At 44.6% G+C, this 20,354-nt stretch overlaps 3 protein-coding genes across 3 annotated transcripts; 2 read left to right on the top strand and 1 right to left on the bottom strand.

Annotated features, from left to right (window-relative positions):
- Positions 1-370: 370 nt before the first annotated feature.
- On the bottom strand, positions 371-7,951 carry LOC133169041 (activator of 90 kDa heat shock protein ATPase homolog 1-like). Its single transcript, XM_061300867.1, has 9 exons — positions 7,694-7,951; positions 6,264-6,454; positions 6,096-6,178; positions 5,905-6,022; positions 5,740-5,831; positions 5,522-5,653; positions 1,293-1,394; positions 1,149-1,200; positions 371-977 (listed from the first exon to the last, which is right to left on the bottom strand). Exons 1-9 carry the CDS (start codon positions 7,771-7,773, stop codon positions 805-807), a joined length of 1,023 nt encoding a protein of 340 aa, XP_061156851.1. The 5' UTR covers positions 7,774-7,951; the 3' UTR covers positions 371-804.
- Positions 7,952-8,801: 850 nt separating this feature from the next.
- cdca4 (cell division cycle associated 4) lies at positions 8,802-13,793 on the top strand. The gene is made up of 2 exons (XM_061300869.1): positions 8,802-9,368; positions 11,076-13,793. Exon 2 carries the CDS (start codon positions 11,086-11,088, stop codon positions 11,935-11,937), a length of 852 nt encoding a protein of 283 aa, XP_061156853.1. The 5' UTR covers positions 8,802-9,368; positions 11,076-11,085; the 3' UTR covers positions 11,938-13,793.
- Positions 13,794-15,565: 1,772 nt separating this feature from the next.
- On the top strand, positions 15,566-18,694 carry si:dkey-177p2.6 (uncharacterized protein LOC568712 homolog). Its single transcript, XM_061302038.1, has 2 exons — positions 15,566-15,726; positions 16,315-18,694. Exon 2 carries the CDS (start codon positions 16,319-16,321, stop codon positions 16,970-16,972), a length of 654 nt encoding a protein of 217 aa, XP_061158022.1. The 5' UTR covers positions 15,566-15,726; positions 16,315-16,318; the 3' UTR covers positions 16,973-18,694.
- The last annotated feature ends 1,660 nt before the right edge of the window (positions 18,695-20,354 follow it).

The raw sequence follows: 20,354 nt of genomic DNA, 5'->3' as shown, positions 1-20,354 counted from the left end.
GATGCGACTCCGGAGCGATTTATAGTCCGTAAATTACGGTATTTTCTTATTTTGTACATTTGCAGGCGTTGCTGAAATCGATTGTTTTGTGTTTTCAGGCCTTTCTAGGCGTTTGCACATAGGAGGTTTGCATTTTTGGAGCGTTTAATTTTTAAAGAACCTATAAATTAACGTTTTTAAACCATCAAACCTGCGCAAAATCATGTTCAACTCCATTGTGAAAGTGGAAGATGCGCATATGACAATAAATAATCAATCAAAGCAAAGTGATCATTCTGATCATTTTGAGGCCGTGTCATAGTTTTGAAGTTGTTTTGGGAGGACTTTTGAGTTGTCATTTAAATGTCAATTCAAATAAAAACACAAAGCGCACACAATGATTGGTTTATTCCAATTGTTTGCCATCACAACGTCAGCATGAAAAGATATAAATAGATGAACCCCGCGGCAACGGGAATGTTTCCGTCTGCTACACTCGCTTCCCACATCATGCCTCCATGAAAGCTGGGACATTATGCAAGTGGCCGCGGCTATGAGGATCAACATGCACCGGCGCTACGCTCCTACAAAAAGAAACTTTTTCCAGAGCTGCTTGTTTGCTTAAATAAATGCAATGTTGGTTCTTTTGCTAAGAGACGTGGAGGCCAATTTGCTTGAGTGGTTCTTGTGAGGTTCCTCTTAACAACAAATACTTGATAGGGAAAAAACTAAAGTTGAACAAAAACAAACAAGCGGTCCTTGCCGAGTTCACGTCAAGATGTCACTGAACGTAACGATGAGTCGAAATGAAGAAAAAAGGATGTTTCAGAAGAGTCGCGCACCGTAGCCAAATGTCTGTTTGATGGCTTCAAAGTAGAACCTACGCCAGCCGTCCTTGGTCCGATCCTCATCGTCGTTTGGAACCCCGCGACAATCTACACGCAATTCCGTCTCGCTGCTGCGGTCTGCCAACGTCAGTGTCACAGTGGCGTAGTGCTCTGAAACCGATGCAAATCAGTCACAAAATTCCTCAGCCGTGCTTTGTAGTCAGAAAATTCCGCAGAGGCTCCGAATGACTACGCAAGTAAGAAAACGCTCGTAATTCACCGCAGCCATGCAAACATATCTGAGCGGAAGCTTGGGGTTCCTGCGTGTGTGCAAATACATACCACAAGGCCAGTTGTTGTACCGCCACTTCATGACTATTTTCTCATCTCGCACCTACAAGTAGGAGTTAATAGAAGCACTTAAATGCAAAACACCAACAAGCACAATTAAAGATTTTGCTTCTTGCTGAAGACACCACATCTCACCAACTCCACGAACTCCCCCAAAACATTTCCACCGAGCAGACGAAACTTTCCTCCTTTCTCTCCCTCCACTGTGGCCGGGGCGTGCGTGAAGGCCTGAATCATCTGCAACAAGCACAACACGCTAGAGTGGACGTCTAACGCCGACGATGACATTTCATTAGATCAGGGATGTAAAATTCGTTTTTTTCGCGGGCCACATTGTAGTCATAGCTTCTTTCGGTGGGCCATTATGACTGTCAATCCAAATAAATGTATGAGCACCTCATATTATATACAGTAAAAGCTACAAAACAAATCAGACGAGTAAAAACTGGTCAAATATTAAAAAAATAAAATAAAAGTGAAGACAATTTGCAATTCTAGTAATGACACGGATTTGATGCACAATTTGTCTTCACGAGCCACGTAAAATGATGTGGCGGGCCATATCGATCTTTGTGCCGAAGGGCCACACCTGAGTTTTAAAATGGACAAACAGGCCAGCTCACTCACAAAGTCAGTTAAGAAAAATCATGAAGGCACAAGCTGTCATTCTGCTGAGTTTTTTTTGGTCTGGTGTTGCAAGCAATATATGGTAGCTGAGAACTTCACAACAAACAGAAGACTGTGAACAATCCGCTAGCTTAATGTTAGCACACATCATGGAAAATCGACTTTACCTTTTAGAATAATTTTCTTGTGTATTTGGAGTCTCCAGGGGTGTAGAAAAGTATAATCTATCCCACCAGGTGCTACTGAGATACTTTTATGATCTGTTTGGGGAGCCATTTTTTACTCGGTTCAGATTTCTCCATTTTCTATTACATATTTTTATCTATTACATCACATCCGTTGGGGCGGGACAAAACAAACAAGGTAATGGGTGTTGCCAAACAGTTTTGCAAATCTCCCATCTTTATTACTCTGTGAGACTTTAGTAGTCCAAACAACTCAAGGAGAGATCAAAATGTCCGTTGTTGGATGGATGCATCCCCCAACATCAGAACCACAAAGAAATGCCTGGTCAAATTTTCAAGCAGTGTTCCCACATCTGTGGGCAAAGTCCTGCTTGTTCCAGGAGTGTTTCAGAAACCTTTTGTCAGTAAAGAGAAGAATCCACCAAAAGACTTTGTTTTGTTGATGGTTCAGTACCTTCAAAACGAGGGACGCAGTAAAGCAGTAAGCTTGAGATGACACAAAAATAATAAACTGTATTTCACTTTAATATTATGTGTCTATGCACTCGTCATAGCATTAGCGTCAGTCTTCCTGCTGATTTTAGAGCTGTGCGTTCTATGTTTTCACTCCTTATGAGTGTATTTTGAGTACCGTATTTTCCGCCCTATAAGGCGCACCTAAAAGCCTAAATTTTTATCAAAAGTCGACAGTGCGCCTTATAGTCCGGTGCGCTTTATATATGGATCAAGTGATGAATTTGTTGATCGATACTGGTTGTACAGTGTACACAGTGCTCTGCCAAAATGTTTTAGTACGACTAGTAAATTACAAGGTCGCATCGTTTCCCAACATTACGGTAACTGTAGTCAGGGGACGTCACAGAATAGCCGTTGTACCCGCGAGGCTATTTCATTTCAAAATAGGCTGCTCCGTTAATGTTTCGAGTAAATCTACGGATCGATATGGAAGGGAAACATAGGTAAGTAGTAGGGGTGTAACGATACGTCTAGATGGGACCGCCTTGTTTCTGAGAAACAAACTCAGTGCTCCCACTAATTCAACGTAATGGTTAGTTTTATTTTTGTCATTTGTACTTGTCGTATCATTTTATTTCATCGTATTTATATATTTATTATAAATGTATTATTTATTTATTTATATAAATGTATTATTTATATAAATGCCGGTCCGCGAAAAAGTTTGACATGTAACCGGTCCGTGGCGCAAAAAAGGTTGGGGACTACTGGTGTATTCAATTGAATATAGGTTGAAAATAGGGGTGTAACGATTCATCGATATAATGCTCTACGATTTATTGGCATCGATGCTAAAGGTAAACATCGATTTATATCGCCGTGTTTGACCTCGGACATTAGACGCGACTTTATTTTGAAATCCAGTTCATTGTTGCTTACTTCCTCTTTCCGTGAGCAGTGCGCCCGGCGTTGTTGTGTTGTGAGCAGAGCACGCACGTGAAAGGGGAGGCGACAACTAGTACGCGGCTCCTGGGCTGGTGCTATGGCTAGTGTCCCCTTTAGGCTTCACGTCATTCGTTTGGAAGCACTTTGGATTCCAAAGAAAAGATGGCTCAACGGACAAGACACGTGCAGTTTGTAAATCCTGCCATGCGGTGATCAAATATTCAGGGACCACAAATCTTGCCGCACATTTAAAGAAAAAACACGACATCAAAGTTCAGTGTTAAAATAAGCACTTTGTTTCCTACAATACTCTTGTAATTTTCTAAATAAAGAGTTTGCAGTACCTTTTTGATTTTGCGTATGAATTGTTATAAATCAGATATATATATCTATATTTTTTATTTAAAAAAAAAAAAAAAAAAAAAAATCAATCATAGAGCACTATATCTCGATATATCGTGAATGAATTGCAGCAGGTTTTAAGATATCGGCAAATATCGTATCGTAGTTCTTTGTATCGATATGATATCGTATCGTGACAAAACCCGCGATTTACACCCCTAGTTGAAAATGATTTTCAAATCATTGTATTTTGTTTTTACAGTGGAGCCTTGGTTTTCAACCACAATCCGTTCCAGAAGGCTGTTCGAGAAGTGAATCGTTCGAATTCCGAATCATGTTTTCCCATTACAAATAATGGAAACAAATTAATCTGTTCCAAGCAACAACAAAAAAACCCGTTTAATTCATTTTTTCATTTGCGCATTTTGGTCCGATCGCGCAAATGCAGCGCACCGCCGAACGTGCAACCGTGGTGCGTCGCCGACCGCGCAACTGCAACGCGCTGGTCGCATTGTGTGTAAATATTTTTAAAGTCCTGATGTACTTTCCAAAATTTACGTGGACCTCAGTGCGCAGGGAGCTTAATTTTGTCCAATCGCGCAACTGCAGCGCACCGCCGAACGCGCAACCATAGTGTGTCGCCGACCGCGCAACTATACCGCGCTGGTCGCATTATTGTGACAGAGCCGTCGCTGAAATTTAGAAAATATTTTTAATGTCCTGATGTACTTTCCAAAATTTAAGTAGACCTCAGTGCGCAGGGAGCTTAATTTGGTCCAATCGCGCGGCCGCAGCACGCCGGACGCTCACTGTCACATACCTTTAAGAGCGTCTTTGTGTTTTAGGATGGCTTTACTGCTCCCACTTGCTTCCTTTGGAGGCATGATTAGAGTTGATACAATCCTAGGAGTAACGAGAATGTAACAACGAACGGAGTCAGTTGGCATGCGGGTCCTCTCATCTCATGAGGTTCGACAACTGAAATTTCGTCTGACATCCGAAGCAAATAAATTTAGAATTTTTTGTTCGAATACCGATTTGTTGAGAACTGGGACGTTCGAAAACCGAGGCTCCACTGTATTTACATTTTACACAATTTCCCAACTTCAACCGAATCCGGTTTGTAGCTGTTCTAGGTATATACTGCTGTATCTTGCACACAAGTAATTTGAATAAGTTTTTGTCTTTGTTTTTCTATTAAGCATGCTAAATAAATAAGTCCGATTTTTTCAGATTTTTCCTACAAACACGTATTAAGTATCCATGACGCAAAGTTGTGATGCGCGTCAATTGACGCGTCCAGCTGTTCTCGTGAGAGACCGCACCAAAACGGCTTGCTCTGAGCCGCACCTCAGAACAAGTAGAAAAGAGGGACATGTGACCTATCAAAACGAAGAATTCAGACAAAAGCATCGCTGTTCCACATTATATAGACTACATCTGAATGAGTAAAACAGTAGAATTTATTACCGTGATACTTGAGAGCCTAATGAAAGCATTGACATCACTTAAGTTCTAAAGCTTTAAAGAACGCACAGTTAAACACAAACGGTAGCGACTGATGCAGACGGGGAATTCAACAAGACTCACGGGAATATCTTCTATCCTCTGTGAAAAATAACTCTTTACTTGAGCTTAGTTGCAACCTCCTTCTGTTTTCTCATCATCAAACTGACAATTCAAGTGTGAATGAAGATGCAAATATGCTCACAGACCAAATCAAAGTAGCAAGCTAAAAAAAAAAAAAGGAGCGGCTATACATTGTCCACCACTGCCAGAAGAGGGCTGGGCAACGTATCCGCTTCTCACCTCCTGGTTGACAAAGACTTTGAAGAGGTCTGCCGGGCTGGTGAGGAACGTTTCTGTCAACCTGAACTTGCACGTGGGAATCTTCACGCCCGTGTTGGCCGCTGGTGCTGAGCTGCTACTTGATGATGAAATCTGCACCCCGCCCCCCGGCAAAAAAACAAAAGGGAGTCAGCGCGTCTTTTGCTGAAGGAACCCCTGCAGAGATGAATGTGAAGTACCAGAGTTTTGTCCGTCTTGGCTTTGGACTGCGAGGACGATTGCAGCGGCGCCACGCCGTTGGCTGTCGGCAGGATCATCCCCTGAGTGAACTCTGCGCGCACGGAAGAAATAACCAGAGTTACATACGTGTTGCCCCAAAAAGGATCAGCAACATTTGGCTTGACCTGATTTCAATAACCCCACGTAGCTTCCCAGAGCCTCGCGGATCTTCTCGGCTCCTACGGATTTCATCAAGTGGACCAGCGGCGTCTCCGGTTCATCTTTGTTCAGTGCAATGCTAATCTACGAGAAGATGACAACACAAGTGTCACCGCTCCAACAACAACGCTTTAAGTGTCCCATCTTGACTGCTTACGTCCAGATCCTCCATATCGTTCTCATCAGACAGGTTAGGAATCTCCACAGAGCCCTGGTATTTTATTCCCGATTTGGACATACCTGTTAAAACAAAATAAAAGTCCAAAGGTTTACATTTTCACAGCCTGACAATGTTGTAGATCGATATCTCACAACTTTGACCAACCTGTCCAGGTTGCTTTCAGGTTCCATTCATAGAAGAAGATCAGTTTGCCTTTGCGGTTGTTGATGGACGCCTCGCCCTCCACCTCGCTCACCTCAGTCACCTCGCAGCTTCCTTCGCTGCTCTCCACCCGCAGGCCCAGCAACAGAATTTTTAACTTATCCGACGACCAGCTTGTGGCATCTCGTTCCGTCCTGAGGAGGAAGCAATTGTTACAATTTGAAAAGAAGTTAAGAGTTCTTTAAAAGTCCACATTGGTAGTAAGCTTTTACGTTGCGCGCACCAGCACTGGGACTTGGGAAACATCCCACTCGGTTCCACTCAACTATGACTGATGTCTTTAGCTTGCAATCCATTTTTACTAAATATCTTCTTGTGCAGATATTTTAATTGTGTTTTAGGGCACATCTTGAGTTGATGGGGTATATCATCGCAACTTGTAATACACCGGGAACCTAAGACCTCCCAGACCGCAACATTGTATTTTTAGCACTTGTCAAATGTGCGGGACTACCGCACAAGTCTTGGGGATTGCCCCAAACATTTCCAGAAAAATGTTGTTCCATCAAGTCACCATGCCAATGGAGTGTGGTTGCCATGGAGAACCAACTCAGAGGGGGGAAGATGATGCTTGGCACCCTGACTGGCTGTGACGACATTTGATTACTAAGCCAGCTCAATTTTCATTTGCATATGGTGACATGCTGACAAAATTACAATTACAAACTAGCGCAAGCAATGGTTTTTAGCTCTAGTTGCCTGTAAATGTTATACTCTCATTTGAAAACATTGCACACAAAGAAACAAGAGAACACACATTTGGCAGTGTTAGGAAGAAAATCTGCTAACTTTTGTAGTAGTGCACAATTTTGATTGTGCCCAGCTAACTCACGATTATCTTCGATAAACATTCATCGTGAGTACCCAAATGACTTATGGAATGAAGATTTTAAGCATAAAGTCTGGTAATTGTTGGGATTTAAACAGCTTAACGCCATTTAGTTATGGAATGCTGCAAGAGGAGTTTAAAATCAAAGTATAATGATTTTTGGTTGAGAGCATTCAAGATTTAAAATTCACCTGCAATGAATGTGAACCTACTCAAGATGTACTTTGAGAGCTGGTTCGCTGTTTGTTAAAGACTTAGTCCATAAGCGAGTGAATGACAATTATCAATTCCTTTAGTAACACTTTTCTTGCCTGTGCTACTTTAGCTGTTAGCTATCAGACAAAATTAACCAAGGCATTTTAAACTCAGATATTTTACTAATTGTTAATCAAGCTTCGCGGCAACAAGACGAAGCTTTGCGACAACGTTGAAAGACCTGGAAGAGCCCCAATGTGCTCTTTTCGTGCGCCTCCCGAAAGGGGTCGGTGTGCTATTAGCATTAGCCGTCAAGCTTGCAGACTAACGTCCTTCCTTCCCGCCTCACCAATGCCAGTTGTTGACGTTTGTGGCGTCCGCTCGCTCCTCTACGATCCAGCGAGGGTCTCCTTCGCCCCACTTGGCCATTTCGGCTGTCGTCAAAAATAAAATGGACCGTTACGAGAGTGCTTCGCCGACGCCGGTTTGGACTCACACGCTCGCACACGTTGCTTCTAGAAGTCTCCGGCCGGCCCCCACGAGAGAGACTCCGCGAGTCGAGAAATTGCTGGAAACGGAAGTTGTTGCGATGGGAACGCCTCCTTTGCCGTCTTTGGTTGGACCTCGGTCACACCGGATATCCGGCCCGATCTCGAAGTCTCGCGTGACGTCTCTGCTCGCGACTCTCGTTCCTTACCTCGGCTTTTCAAGATGGCCGCTCTACTTGTTCGAGCCCCCGAGCGAGAAAGTCCAGTTGCAGTTTTTATTCACGTCATTTTTACGTGTTCTGTGTCATTTAACATGTACTGCTACTCTGTGATGTCATACGTAATCGGTGGTGAACTAATGCTAACAGTGGCTAGAGGACTAGCCTTTGCTACAGTAGAAACGATATATGGATATGAAATAAACGTAGCCTACTCAAAATTCACCAATTTATTATTAGTGGTATGATAGAATACGCGACGACAGATAACACAAATAGCATACACAAACTGATTGCTCTGAAGTATAGATATACTCTTAGGAGGCCACCTTCCAAATGCCAGTTCATAAATGCATAGTTCTCACCATTTCTCCACTGCGGTCAACCCAAAATAAATGTGCTGTAAAACAGCATCATTGATATCATTGAGCCCCCCTCCAGAAGAAAAAACGTAGATGGTGAAACATCCAGCTTATCTGTTATCAATATCAACAAGCCACCCAATGAAAATATTCAACACCCTGAAAAAATATCGATTTTGAAACACCTACTCTTTTCAGGTGTGGGTATTTTCACACCAGAGCCCCTTTTCTGCCAACATCCATACTTATAGCCATGGAAGCGTTCCAACACCCATCTTTTTTCAGTGAAATGGCTCAACATCCACTTATCAATGGAAACAGTGGGGGAAAGAGGGTGTTCTAAGACACCTACCCACAAAAAAGTGCGTGTCCACACTTGCAAACAAGAGCTCAACATCCACACTTCTACCCGGTCAAAGTGGTCGGTTCGCCACACCACTTTTCTCGTAACCCACCCGGAGAAAATGTAGACAACTAGACATCGTACCCCCACGTCGACGTGGCCGTCAAGTGATGTGCAACTTGAAAAGACAAGCGATTAGTGTGACTCCACATTAGGAGTTGGCCTTTCAGCGGAGAAATCGTGTGGAGCAATCGTGTTGATTCGCCACGACAAGAAAGCAAACGTTGGTCGTGTGCGTGTGCTCGCGTCTGTCGATTCCCCTCCCCCCTTCGCCTTCGTCTCCCTGTCCGTGCCCCGGCTGGCTGGCTGGCTGGCTGCTTGGTTGGAGTTCTCACTCCCTGGCTGACTCAAGCGAGTGGCTGTGCACAGCGGTGTTGGCGGCTCCACAGCAGCAGCAGCAGCAGCCGCAGCGAGCGAGCGAGCGAGTGCGCAGAGAGAGAGGAGAGGCGCTTCACTTTTTGAAGCCGTGGCATGAATGATCTCATCGGAACGTTCTGCTCTGCTTTCACCGCCGACGATCCTATGAGTGAGATCGGAAGAAAATAAGAGTGAGGTGAGCTTTGAGTCTACCGCTCGTCGCCATTTAAAGGAAGAGAAAAAGCCGGCAGCCTCGCGTTGTTTGTTTGTGTTTAACAACTTAAAAAAGTGATGGGGGTGGGGGTGTCGTGAAGGAGGAGGAGGAAACGTCGCGGACGATCGAGTGGTCGCTTTACAGGCTAATAGGGCTGTTGGCGTTCGCTTTTTGAAACGCGAGAATAATCGGGCGACACACGACTGACACGTCCGCCAACTTTTACGACGATTAAATCCTGCTTTTGCTCGTTTCAGCGCCACATTGTCGCCCGCTCGGCCCCCACCTCCGGCTAGCTGTTAGCTTAGCACCGCAAAATGGCCTCATTGTAGTGCGGTGGTTGGGGAGACAAAAGCGGAGCGGCAGCTGACTCTGAGCGGCTCACATTCACAGAGCTTGTGGGCCACCCACCCAAAAATAGGAACGACAACGTCGACGTTGAGGGGAACCCGGTGACGGAGTAACGGGGAGAATAACCCCGACTAAGAGAGCGCAGTTGATTGATTGATGACGGTCGAGGCAAGGCCTCACTGGCGGTGGGGGATGGGTCACGCTAACGGTCATTGACGTACGGCGAGACGGCGTCTTGTCGCTTTGTTTCCGCCTATTGCACATTTGACCACCTCGAATACGCATTACCCCCAACCTCACATTTTCATAAAAGGCAGCAAGATGCCGTTACACGCCGGACCGGACTTAAAGGGCGCGGAAGAGCATCTAGTGGCTACAATGCGCCGTTGAGCCCCCCTTCCCTCCCCTCAATCCATCTTTCATCAAAACAACGATGTGGCTAATCACATGATAGCGTTTGTGGTCTTTTTCAATCGCATTCGTCATGTTTTTCCCTAATGCCTTTGTGTATCTACTCTTATCACACTCGCTGGCTGATGTGCTTATATAACATGTGGCTAGTGACCTGTCAGGATGTTTTAAAACTGTAGTTGGTAAGACAGCCAACCTAACGATATTTGGTACTGTGTTGTTAGTTTGCTTGTATGATTCAGTTAGTGTTACAAATACAGCCTTTCTACCTCTCTACTTTAAAATATACATTGTTTTCCTTGAAAGGCAGTGTAGCATGCTTAGCCTTACTTTAATGTTGCGACTTTAATGAATTGGGATTTCTAATGGAATGGGATTCAATTTTAGGTAAAATAACTGTCCGATTATTTGATTATACAAATAATCATTGAGGGCCAATTGTGAGCTTTAGCTTCTCAAGCGTTTGGCTGAATGAAAAATTTGCAGGCTTGATGGATGGATGAGGTGTTGCCCCGATCAGTGAAAATGAAATTGACTCTTTAAGGGAGGGCTATGGATAAATGAGTTGTAGTTTCGGGGTAAACAAGGTTTCACAAGTCTCCAGTAACACCACAAAATGTTGCAAAAACTGTTGATAGTTGCTTTTATAAAAGCAGTAGTTCAAGGGGTTCGAAAAGTGGTAAAAAAATTGTTAACAGTGCATAGTGAAATGAATCTTGTTGTGAAAAACAATCAGGAAGTTACTTTTTCTGCCTCCCTGGGTGAGCATCTGAATCTGGTTCCACCAGTTCTGATGTGTGTCTCGCAGTCACTAAATACGTTCAAGACTCACGACATTCGGCTAACGAAAGAGCTATATTAAGGATTTTCAATAGGGGGCCAATTTTACTCTCTAATGTTTTTTCTGTTTTGTTTTGCCGCCTTCAGACAAGACGACATGTATTCAAAGGGCACCAAGCGTAAGTTCCTAGACTCGGCGGAGGAGGCAACCAGTCCTGGCGTACAGGGGCCAGCGACAGCTCGGACGCCGTCGCCCTCATATAGTCTTCAGCGCCAGTCTCTCCTGGACATGTCGCTCATCAAACTTCAGCTGTGCCACATGCTGGTGGAGCCCAACCTGTGCCGCTCGGTGCTCATCGCCAACACGGTACGGCAAATACAGGAGGAGATGACTCAGGACGGCACCTGGCAGATCATGACGCAAGCCCTGGCCGCCGCCCAGTGCCCCGCCGATCGTCTGGTGGCCACCGAGGTGCTGTGCCGGCAGTCGGACCCGGCGGCGGCTGGTCAGAGCCCCAAACCGTACCCTCTGATGGGCGGCCTGGACGAGGGCTACCACACAGAGGAGGTGGTGATGGAAGCGGGGGACCACAAAGAGGTCCTTTCCACGCAGTCCTATCTGGCGGGCCCTTTTGGGATGGGGCCCTGCTGGGAGGAGCGTGAGGAGGATGACGAGGACGGCGAGGAGTCGGAGGGCGAGGACGACGAGGACCGCCCCGAGGTGGAATCCAAGCCGGGGGAGCAGGTTTTTGGCACTTTTGAGATCAAGCAGCCGCCGCCGCCACCCCCCCCAGACCCGGCGCTGGAGGAGCTGTTCTCAGACGTGGACCCATCCTACTATGAGCTGGACACAGTGCTGACAGGCATGCAGAGCGGCCCCAAGATGGGACCTTACGACCTGCTGGAGAGCCTTTCCTCCCACGGGCCGCAACCTCTCAGCCCCAGCACAAGCTGCCGGTCGGACCTGAACGAACTGGACCACATCATGGAGATCATTGTGGGCTCTTGAAGCTCAGCACCGCCGTGGACTTTCCTGAATGTGCTTTTGTTACACAGCCAGATTGTGGGAGGGGCAAAGTGGGAAATTATCTGCGAGCCAAAAATGATTTTTCGGATCGGCAGCTCCCATTGGGACATTTTTATGTTCTTTTGTTTTTACTCGAACAGTATATTCCAAACACGGAGGAACACGTTCACAAGTAGGGTTGCAAAGTGGTGGAAAGGTTCCAGTACAATTCCACAAAAGTTTAGCCAAAGGAAGTTAAGCTGGGGAAAAAGGTTTCCAGGTTTGAAACTTTACGTAAGAATTGGGGACAATTTTAGGGAAGCATGCATAAATTTAAATTTTTGTCAGAAGCAGTCATCCATGCAAAATAGATAGCTCTCCTTGCCCGAATGTGGGATATCATGTCTTTTTTCCCACTTGGCTCAAGCAATGGTGTATCGATAGCTTATTCGTAACTGAAATTTCTGCTTGTAATACAAACCCAAAATGAAATTACAAATGATGGGTTGAGAAACACAAACTGGTAAATCGGGACTACAGTGGACCCATGCCATTTGCGGCTAATCTGGACCAAACTTGAATCGAGATAACCCACCAATAATTAACTGAAAATAATCATCTTGTTTTAAAAACTATTGTTCGAGAATATCAAATGAACAAATTAATCTGTTAAGAAACAGTAATTGGAGAAAAAAAATGTTTTGCAATCGAACAAAATGCCATATGAAACTTTTATCTGATTAATCGATTCTAACAATACTCATTTGTAAATTCCGCTTCAGTTTTTATGGGAAGTTGGGGATTCTTTTTTCCAATTGCCAGAAATTTTGCAACTCTATTTGCAACAGTCTGTTTCTATGTTTTTTTTTTCCATGTTTACGTCCGTTGCGCTAGCTCCCGCTCGGCCTATTTATTGGAGGTCTTCACACTACAACGACATCAACAGCAATTCAGAACAAACATCCACATCTTTGAATTCATGCGTATTTTCCTAAATATTTGAGCAATTATGAATGGAATATATGTATATGTACGTATATGTATATAGAAATATATATTTTGCATTATACAGTCGAGGGGGGGGGGATTTTTTGCAAGTATCATTTGATATTCCTGTTCCCGTAATTTGTTTCTGCGATTTTTAACATGGCCCCATTTGAGACTCGAGTGTCTTCCCAAACTTTTTTTTTTGCCATTGTCAAGCTTTTTTAAAAATGTTTATACCAGTGCTGATTTTACTTAACTTGCTCCAAAGCTTTTTTGTTTTATTTTTTCAACCCAGGGAAGCAAAAACACATCTTTCTATCAGAAGAAGCCATATTGCTAATTTATTATTTTTTTTTATTTATTGTATTTATTCTATCTAGGTACATCCGCACCACACACGTCACCCATTCGGCCCAAATGAAGATTTGTCCCTTTTTTTTTTTTCCCGTCTTGAGTGCAGTACCTATTGATGATTCCATTTTTGTTCAAATAATCACAAGAACCGGGTCACAATTCCAATCACTATGCAGCTCCGTCATACGCGTTACGAAAATGATTGTATATGACTTCAATGTCCTTTAAAGTCCTTTTATGCAAACAGTTGCCTTTCTGCAAAAACGGACGCTCACAGCGGCGGTGAAGACGACGACGGTGGAGAACTCAGGCAATGTAAACATGTATTGACAAACACATAAGTTCAGTATTACACACGTACACACACTCCTGAAGGATGTCACGCTGGTCGCAATGGGAGCTAGAACTTCAAAGACTTAATACTATCGTTGTCAAAAACTGTATGCATTTTTTTATATGCTGACAAAAACTTGTAGTGTCTTTGTAAATATTTTTTTATAATAAAAGATGCAACTATATGTTGTCTTCTGTGCCTTTGTATTCATTATAGTTATTTCATCGATATTTTCCCTTTCTTTCCTTATTGTAGCATTACAATATGACTGCAAGGCAGGTCAAAGTTTTGATGTTTAAAAACCTATAATCTATATTTTTTGAAACTGAAAGACTTTCCGGTGGCGCCACGTAGCCAGTAATGAAAAGGTGCACTTAAATTGCGGCCTTTGTCTTCACATGCAGCTTCTACTCAGGTGACGAAACACACACACTCATCAGACTCAACAACATTGTTCAGTAGTCACCAGACTGCTATGTGCACAAACTTGCACCCATACTCAACCTTTACCAACACTTGAAATTGAATGGAAAAGAAAACCGAGCAAGAAACGTACCTTAGCTTGAAGGACGGCTGCCAAGCCTTTGTGACCATCTTGTTTAAGATTAACAGCCTGATGGTGACTCAGCAGAAAAAGAGACGAGCAGGAGGGTGGGAAGCCATTTGGAAAGACACGAGAACTGCTTCTAGGATTAACTTGAAGGAGAGAAATAAGTGTCTTAATCACAGCCCAATGGCGAATGTGAACAAACTGTCATCCATGAAAGTGATTCCTCCTCTTCCCGAAATGTGACTACAGACAAACGCAGGATGACTTGAGAAATCTGCTCATATTCAGCCAAATGCTTCAGAGCTCACTGGACGGATAGCGCCTCACAGTGCAGATGGACAATGACCCAATGCACACAGAGGGTGCAACCAAATTTATTTTGAAGCCAAAGAAGTGGAATGTTGTGCAATGGCCAAGTCAATCACTTGACCCGAATCCGACTGTGCATGCATCCAACTTGCTGGAGTGAAAGGAGAATGCCACCATAACCTCAGTGAGAATCGTCAACTATTAATAAGTTGGATTCACTTAAAATGGCCCCTTAAAATTCAAATTTGATGTTATTGCATACTGGTATTAGAAGACAGGTAGTTGTGGTGATGGGCTTTCAACAGAAAAATGACACAAATATACCAAAGCAAATTTGAATTGAATGAATTTAACTGATGGCTGATAACATTTTTAGCACAAATAGCCTGCAGTGAGTATTTATTTAAATGAACATACAGATATCTAAGGGAGAAGTAGGTCAAATCACAGTGAAAACGTGTTCAGGACAGAAAACAAGAACGAGAGAAAAACTTGAGAAAGCTCGAGTGATGCGCTCATTGCTTTTTGGCGAAAGACGCAAAACATGAGCGTGGAAACTCCTTATTTGGTATCTGCCTGACTGCTTCCGGTCAACCACCCCTCTGGGTCTGCGTCATCGGTCCCTTTAAAATGTCGCATTCAGGAAACACACGTACATCTCACAACACCCTCCGGCTCATGTCGCTTTTTAATTTGCGCCAGCATAAAGCATTCAGATGTATTTGCGCCTCTTAGTTTTGTGTCATCGTAGGACAGAAAACACAAACAATGTTATTTTGACGTGCAAACGTTAGAAAACTGCAGTAGTTTCGATTGATAAGTCTTCAAAAAGTGTTATTTTTGCACTGTTTCGTTTCACATCAAATATATTAATTCCTAACATCACACTTTTATATCCAGTTACACACAAAACCGCGATTGGTCCAATCACTTTGGTGGCTCACGTGTGCAGCCACCCGATCCCGAGTTCCTACGTTCTCGGAGCGGCATCTGAACGTACCGCAGCCGCCGCACATTCATAGCCCCGTGAGTGGCGGAGGTGGATGCTTGAAGGACGGTCAAATGGACCAATTACAACTGGTTTAAGAAGCCCCGGTCCAACCCATACTTCGACACCCCCCACCTCCACCCTCACCCCTCCACGGGGACGGAACATTCCTCCTCTTCGCTACGGACTCGACGGCGACATAACACGGCCGAAGAAACGGACTTTACGGGGGATTGTTTCTTCTCATGACCCAGGCCCAGGACAAATAAGGTTTGTTGGCTTGAATTAAATAATTCGGAACTTTTAAACTCGGCTCACGAGCGGGACCGGTTCGTTACCCACATCGGGAGTTCGAGCCCAACAGAGCAGCATGACGTTCATGACGTGTGTGTTTTGTCATTAGAATTATCAGAAGCAAATTGAATAGAGACTGAATGTCAGCTTTAAGGACTCACTCTCCAACCTTCCTATTTGGAGTTCCACGTGCGGTTGGTAGAACCATCTTCTCGAACCTGCCGCTACCTGGTCTGACTCTCCCTCTAGTAGATGGAGCGGCGCCTTTTCTGCATGAGTAAAATCTTACGCATCACAGACTCTGAGTCATGACAAAAAAAAATCCCAGGTGTCCCAGATAGGACTGTTGGGACAGGACCTCAGGAGAAGAAAAATTGGACCTGTTTGGATACTGTTACATATACCAGGACGCTAACATGATGGTGGTGCCTGCCAACATGAATTGCCAGGAATCGGAACGGTATCGATCTATGATGGGATATTGGAGTGGAACAGCTAAAGTTGTAAAAACAGTTGTATTATTACAAGTATGTTCTTATAATATGTGGGAAAATTTTCCTGCAGGTCTATGTTGGGTCGCGGCGTGAAGCGGAAGTGGAGCTGCGTGGAGGGGTTGGACGCGGCCAGCGAGGAGAAGCAGCGGCGCGGTGATGGCGAGGTCGGCACCACGGAGGCAATATCAGGCGGCGCCGGCGACATGCGTCAGCGCGTGCTGGGCCTCAGCCTGGAGAAGCTGCAACGCTACCGGGCCGGCGTGGAGCTCAGCCTGCGTCGCTCGGTGCTTCTCATCAACACGCTGCGGCAGATTCAGGACGACATGCTCAACAACTCAGAGCAGAACAAGAGTGCGATCCTCTGCACTCCGGACTCCCCTCTCCTTTATGAGGACCATACGTGTCCCAGGTGTGCGGAGGGTGGCAGAGACAGTCCGTCCACACAACTGGAATCCTCCCAGGACGCGAACATTGGGGCGTTTAGCGATGTGGTGAACGCCATGGGCTACCTCGGGGACTTGGCCCTGGACGATATCTTCGAAGACATCGATACGTCCATGTACGAAACATCTGACCTGTCCGGGGGCTGGACGGCGGGCTCTCTGTGGCCCCTCAGCATGTCCCTCTGGGCGGACAATAATGAGAAAGGCACCAGTGGAGGTCTCCAGTCATGCTTGATGGACGTCAGTGAGCTGGATCACATCATGGAGATCTTGGTCAAGTCCTGATCCACCAGTACATAGAAACCCTGCGTGGTTGCCTTCGGCATTCGTGACTTTGTCACCAGGTTTTCTTGGGCCATTCTGTTGACACAACACTCCTCGTTTTTGGAAGTCAAGACGCTTTGACGCCACTGGGGCTTCTTTGCTGCCTCGTATCTCTCAATTGTATTTTGATGGCATTTTTGTTTTTATGATTGAGGTTTTATGGAAGTAGTTTTGTATATGAAAACCTCCAGGGCAAAATTTTTTACTGTTTACTCCCATTCTACCTCTTGATGTCGGCACTCCTGTTAACCGGTCGTTCAGAATTTTAACTTTCCCGCAAGCACTCATTTCAACAATGTGCCTTACTGTATGTACGTCTCAGGCCACGTCCACACATTCAGGAACTTGTGAGCCAATCACAATGAGGATTTCAAAAAACACCTCTCTTTGTACACAAGAATGCATTTGTCGAGTTTGGTGTCCATATCAACCAATCTGAAGGCTGAAAAAGCTACATCAGCAGGTCATCCATTTTCTATCATACCGATTCATACCAAACACCATTTAGAGTCTTCAACGACCCCAGATTTTTGGGAACGTAGCAGCCAAGATTTAAAGCCAGAACCTCTCAACGATAAGGTTGACATGTCAAACACGTGGACCAAAAACTTCGGCCAGTACATAACCCTAACGTTTTCTTGAGGACCAATGGCCCGAATGCAAGTAAAGGAAAAACAGCCTAATGCAAGAAAACGAAAACCAGCCTTTCTGACAATATCTGCGTTGATGTGGACATGGCCTGAGGCTACTTGAGCGTCATACACTCAAGCACACAAACCCGCCCCACCACAGCCCTCTTCTGTGCTCTGGCTTCATGTTTCCTCGCAGGGTGACAAGCAAATCGCCAGGGAGGGGCTGGCAAGAAGGACGACGGAGGAGGGGCAGGGGTGGGTGAGGTGGTTGAGGAAGCACCGCTTACGTCACTCGTCCATTGGGAGGAGCTTCCACCTTGTTTTGTCCAAGGCTGGTGCAGCTGGCCAATTGCGTGAGACCTATGCTCGCTCCTGTGACTTGTTTTTAAGTCTTTCTCTTCTGTGTAGAAAGACCGAGAGCATACAGAGGAGGCTGACCAATGAAATATTATTTGTTATTTAATTACAGAGAACGCTGCAGTGTTATTTATACGTGTGTTGGGGTTATATAAGCACAAAAGCTGTATGTTGTAGAGAAAGCTCTTTATATATATATTTAAATGTAAATGAATGCAGGATACTTTTACTGGTAATAATTCATATTATGTATTTTATAGGTTTTATTAACCAATACAGAAACTAAAAAACAACACTTGTCCTTTCTTAACTACCGACAAAACATACATGTGTACGCAAACACAGACTAATTCAATACACTCCCTTTACCTAATAATTTTAAGAAATAATGTTAACATGCTAGCAGCATTGCGTAAGTCATTTGAACATAAAGAAAAAAATGGACAAAAGGTAACTAATTTGTCAACTCAAACCGCTGAGGATACAAAAGCTCGGCGAAGGTTGCTCTCTGGTGGTTAAACGACCGTAATGCAGGTCCACTATTGTACACAACGTTCTCTGTTTATGACGGCACCGATATGACGGCTTGAGGGACGAATATGCAGCTACGCTGTTTCTCATTGGACTTACTAGCTGTCATGCCAAGATTTCCTAGTGTCTAAACTTGTAAATAAAATAAAAAACATAGGCTGGTTCTTGTCTCCAAATCTGAATTCATCATCCATTAGAAAAGCGTCGTGGAAATTAGGTGGTAACCCTGCAAGCTATACAAAACAAATCAAGCATGTGAAAGATGGACTAAATAAATTCAAAACCATAACCTTGCAGTTGAATTGGATGTTTTTTAACTCCCTTCTGCCAACCTTAACTTTGCTCTCCTTTGGCAACTTTGACAGAAACTCTTGCCTCGAAGTGCCTACAGATCAGTTTTGATCGCATCTTCTTGAGAAGTCTTCTTCATATATTTTTCAATGTCAAGACAATAACCGCTTTGAATCAATGAACATTTTATGAATCCGTTTTTACGAGAGCTTTGGGGGCCCAAAGAATTCTCGGGCAGGCAGCTGCTTGTGTTTGTTTCCTATACTTTCCTCCTTCATCCTGACCCTCAACGTTTTGCCGGCATATTAACTGTCATTACTCATTCTGCTCACAAAACTCGTTTTATGGCTCAGCTCATCTGAAAATATGAAAGCAGCCCAGTAAAAGCAGAAGCCAGCAAGACCAGAGTCGCCCGGGATCGATGCGCGCATTTGCTGCAGACATCGGTCACGGCGGGGCTGCGGGTGTGGTCCAATAAAAAAAAAAAGCCTGCCCGCAGTCCGGCCGGCCCCGCTCGTCTGGCTTCTCACGAGATGGCCGACATCAGTTGACTGCAGCAAATGAGAAAAAGAGGCAAGCCTGGTGTTGTGCCGCTGACTCAGCAAAAGCCCATTGAACTTCCTCAGAAGACGGATAGATGGCGCCACTTAGCAATTTATTTGCGTCAACACAATTTCACCACCTCAAAAGTTCTGTGGTGGGATCTTATGGTCTGCAGTGACAACAGGCAAGGGATGCCATTTTTGAAGAAGTAAAAGTGCAGATGGTTGGACTGGAAAGCAAACGAACGCATCTGAACCTCCAGAGACTAGTTCAAAGGCCTCAGGTTTCGAGTAGTCTTGTTGGGAGAAAGGCGAGGGGACGCATTTCTTGATGTGATTATCCATAAAGTATTTCCAAGACGGCGTGGAGAGTTGGGAAAAGGTCCGGAATGTGACCTGAACATGCGAACATTCATTCACGTGGAAATGGATTTGCAATGCCATCTCATGACTGATGCCGTTCAGTTTTCACATGATGCTACAGTATCTTCTTCTTGTTGTTGTTTTTCTTCCATTCTCTACAAAATCATGTGACTTGCTCAGTCAGATGGGAACATTTTACAATTGTAGTGGAAATGCAGAAGCGTATTCTTCTCTCCACTTTTTGCGACAAAGTTCTCCTTCCTTGTTTGTCGACTGGTTGAAAAGTCCAAAGATTCTCTGATGGATTGAAACCTTTCCATCTTCAAGTCCGACATTGTGCACGTCAACAATGCGATGAATTCCGTTTCAGTTTCAGATCTTGAACATTTGCACACGTCTCTTCAAGTCAAGCTTTTCAACGAGCAAGCGCTTCTGATTGCAACGATGGGCCGGAAAACAGCAATGGGAACGTTCAATCTCATTTCCTCTACATTAATTCTAAAGAAGGCTAATGAGGCAAACGGTCTCGCCCATGTGGAAGTACACGCGTGGACAGGCGTCACGTGGTCGTCACATGAGAGGCGGCGGTTTCGTCACGCGGATGAAAATACTGGCGTCCACGCTCAC

This window comes from Syngnathus typhle, linkage group LG16 (genome assembly GCF_033458585.1).
Source record: "Syngnathus typhle isolate RoL2023-S1 ecotype Sweden linkage group LG16, RoL_Styp_1.0, whole genome shotgun sequence".
Classification (NCBI taxonomy): domain Eukaryota; kingdom Metazoa; phylum Chordata; class Actinopteri; order Syngnathiformes; family Syngnathidae; genus Syngnathus; species Syngnathus typhle.
The sequence above is the reverse complement of the archived record's forward strand: the minus strand, read 5'-3'. Positions and strand labels throughout refer to the sequence as shown.